At 34.6% G+C, this 3,790-nt stretch overlaps 1 protein-coding gene across 1 annotated transcript; it reads right to left on the bottom strand.

The window, feature by feature from the left end:
• Positions 1-1,924: 1,924 nt before the first annotated feature.
• Positions 1,925-3,532, bottom strand: LOC121966298 (thymic stromal cotransporter homolog; the record flags this gene model as incomplete). Its single annotated transcript, XM_042516402.1, has 2 exons — positions 3,301-3,532; positions 1,925-2,108 (listed from the first exon to the last, which is right to left on the bottom strand). Coding segments are annotated over exons 1-2 (304 nt in total), but the record flags the coding sequence as incomplete, so codon positions are not given.
• Positions 3,533-3,790: the final 258 nt, after the last annotated feature.

Raw genomic sequence — 3,790 nt, 5'->3', positions numbered from 1 at the left:
CATTAAAACCCATAAAATACCACGCCGAGACATGCCAGAGCATAGGATGTTGCAAAAACGGCCAAAAACCAATAATTCAACATGTTGAAAAAATGACTGAAAAAGTAAGGCAAAAATCTCAAAATATGACATTTCCAAAGAAATGCTGAAAACCACATTAAACAGCATAAAATACCATTCCGAAACACGCCATAGCATAGGATGTTGCAAAAACGGCCAAAAACCCAATAATATTGCATGTTGAAAAAATGACAGAAAAAGCAAGGCTATAGTATGGCAAAAATCTCAAAATATGATATTTCCAAAAAAAAATGCAGAAAACCATGTTAAACAGTATAAAATACCATGCCGAGACATGCCATAGCATAGGATGTTGCAAAAACGGCCAAAAACCAATAATTCAACATATTAAAAAAAAAATGACTGAAAAAGCAAGGCTATAGTAAGGCAAAAATCTCAAAATATGACATTTCCAAAGAAATGCTGAAAACTACATTAAAACCCATAAAATACTACGCCGAGACATGCCAGAGCATAGGATGTTGCAAAAAAGGCTAAAAACCCAATAATATAGCATGTTGAAAAAATGATCGAAAAAGCAAGGCTATAGTATGGCAAAAATCTCAAAATATGACATTTCCAAAAAAATGCTGAAAAACACATTAAACAGTTTAAAATACCATGCCGAAACATGCTATAGCATAGGATGTTGCAAAAACGGCCAAAAACCCAAAAATATTGCATGCTGAAAAAATGACCAACAAAGCAAGGTATGTATAGGTATAGTATGGCAAAAATGTCAAAATATGACATTTCCCAAAAAATGCTGAAAACCACATCAATCCGCATAAAATAGCATGCTGAGTCACGCCATAGCATAGGATGTTGCAAAAAGGCTAAAAACCCAATAATATAGCATGTTGAAAAAATGACAGAAAAAGCAAGGCTATAGTATGGCAAAAATCTCAAAATATGACATTTCCATTCAAATGCTGAAAACCATGTTAAACAGTATAAAAAACCATGCCAAGACACGCCATAGCATAGGATGTGGCAAAAACGGCCAAAAACCAATAATTCAGCATGTTGAAAAAATGACAGAAAAAGCAAGGCTATAGCAAGGCAAAAATCTCAAAATATGACATTTCCAAAAAAATGCTGAAAACCACATTAAATTGCATAAAATAGCATGCCGTGACACACCATAGCATAGGATGTTGCAAAAACGGCCAAAAACCCTAAATACAGCATGTTGGGAAAATGACTGAAAAAGCAAAGCTATAGTATGGCAAAAATGTCAAAATATGACATTCCACAAAAAAGATGAAAACCACATTAAATAACATAAAATAGCATGCTGAGACAGGCCATAGCATAGCATGTTGCAAAACCAGCCAAAATCACGATAATATGGCATGTTGAAAAAATGACTGAAAAAGAAACGCTATAGTATGGAAAAAATATGACATTTCCAAAAAAAAATGCTGAAAAACACATTAAACCGCATAAAATAGCATGCCGAGATACGTTTTAGCTTAGGATGTTGCAAAAATGGCTAAAAAACCCATAATGTGGCATGTTGAAAAAAATTACTGAAAAAGCTATAGTATGGCAAAAATCAACATGTTGCAGACATGTTGCACACAAAACCATTACGTTTAGATCCATTTTGGACCACATACCTATGGTGTTTTGATCCACTTTTGGACCACATAGTCATAGTCATAGCCATAGTCTTTGTTATTAATGGGAAATACTATACTATAGTATATCGTCCAAAATCATGAAAAAACGTTGACGTATAGTATGTCGTCCAAAAGAAAACTGCAGTTGGAAAACAAGGCCCAAACTGCAACTGGCTGGAGTTTTTTGGGGGGTTTAAAATGTAAATTAGTCATGGTTCACCAAAAACTGTGCCTCCAACCAAAAAGCTTACCGAGGTAAAATGTCAAGGTTGTCGTGACAAAGGACATGAAGAAAATTCCCGTGGCGAATGACACCAAGCCTATTAGGATAAGTGTCACGTCACTGACGCAGCGGCGAAACACCATGACACCGAGGAAACTTGTGAGGAAAATCGCGCAGCCTACTGCGTTCCCATAACCCACCTGGAGAAAGAGAAAGAAAGTGAAGAAAAATGTAAAGGATATAATTGGATGACAAAAAAGAAAGTGCAACAGTGAAAGAAAGATAAAAAGGAGAGAAAGCAAATTTAAGAGAGACAAAATACATTTGACAGATTGAAAAATGCTGTGTAAATAAAAACACATGATGCATACATGAATCTACTGCATGTAGCTGTTTACATTACGATAAGTCACATTTAACTGTATGTGTAACTAACAATTTAGTGTTTACTTTCTGTTCTCCAAAAAAGAGCAATACAGATCATTCACAATTTCTGAGATCACACTAACAGCTCTTGTCGAAATAATATTTAAGGCTAGAAATACTCTGCTAACAAGAAATATTAAAAAATTGTTCTGTTCTGTTCAGCTCAAGAAGGGAGTTGTACTTGTACTAAGGGAAATTCTAAATACTATGTAGAGTAAAACTATGCAACAGTTTTAATGTTGAGCTAAAACAATGTCCAAGCATAAACTTTGAAATAAGGTAATAAGGTATAAACACATTACTTTTACCAGGCACAGGGATGAAGAGGGGGTTTGGCAGGTGTTTACAGGGGTTACTGTTTATTTATTTGGTTACTCAATATTTATTTTTCCTAGTTCATCTACCTGTTTTTTTTTGTTGTTTTTTTTTGATTTTGTGTATGTCGGCATATCCACATATGTTTAATTAATTAGAGTAAAGGTTTAAGTCAATAAGGAAGCTGGTTAATATTTAAAAAAAAAAATCAATGACTTTTGGAGAAGGGGTTAGGATTAAAAAGGTTTGTACTTCTCATTCCTTTTTGAGTATGTAAACCAAGACATCAAGTGTTTGACACAAGTGTTTTCTTGTTTTATGTTTTTCATTGTCTGTAAATATTCCTTTTTTTGTCCGTCTGCTTTTTTGTATGGTCATTTCTCTATTTTCTTTTTTACACGTTCAATATAAATTTCGGAAATTTATAATTAAGCAATTTTTAGTCTTTTTACTATGTGGAAGCTTACAGCAGCACAAATTGTTTTTTGTTTTTTTTTTAAATAATTTTAGTTGATTATATTCTGTGTTAAGTGGCTAATCATTTTATCTGGTCAATTTTAAATCAGCAAAAACACTGTTGTGTTTCTTTCATGTGTCAAAATCCTAAATGCAAAACCTAAATAAATACATACAAATGGATCAAAATGTCACCTGGGTGGCGTTCCAGCTGAGAGGTGCTTTTAGCACAAAGACGGCTAGTATTTCTACAGCGCCAACCTCTGCAGAGACGTACAGTATAGCAGCAACAAACAGCAGAGCCACGTTCACCATGTCTCTCCCAGCAGGAGCCTCCACAGGATCTTCACCGGAGGGGTGAGAAAGGAGGTGGCAGTTCTCGTCTGGCTCATCGTTGGATATTTGTTTCACCTTAAATTAAGATGCACACACATAGTTAACATCTGCATAAGCCGTTAGCTTCTCAGCTGTTGACGTAAGGTAAGTATTTAGGCCACATTTGCGGGTAAAAAGCTGAAAATGTGGTTCTGACATTGGCAGTGACATGGCTTTGCTTTTGTTCTTAATGGTTTAATTTTTTTTCCCCTAAAATACAGTTTACAAGATTGAATTTATGTCAGTGTCTGTATCCTTTCTATTTGTACATCTTTCGCTCCACAATATAAATAACAGCCTTTATAATGAC

This window comes from Plectropomus leopardus, unplaced genomic scaffold (genome assembly GCF_008729295.1).
Source record: "Plectropomus leopardus isolate mb unplaced genomic scaffold, YSFRI_Pleo_2.0 unplaced_scaffold23892, whole genome shotgun sequence".
In the NCBI taxonomy this organism is placed as follows: domain Eukaryota; kingdom Metazoa; phylum Chordata; class Actinopteri; order Perciformes; family Serranidae; genus Plectropomus; species Plectropomus leopardus.
This window is presented reverse-complemented; position numbering and strand designations above follow the sequence as displayed.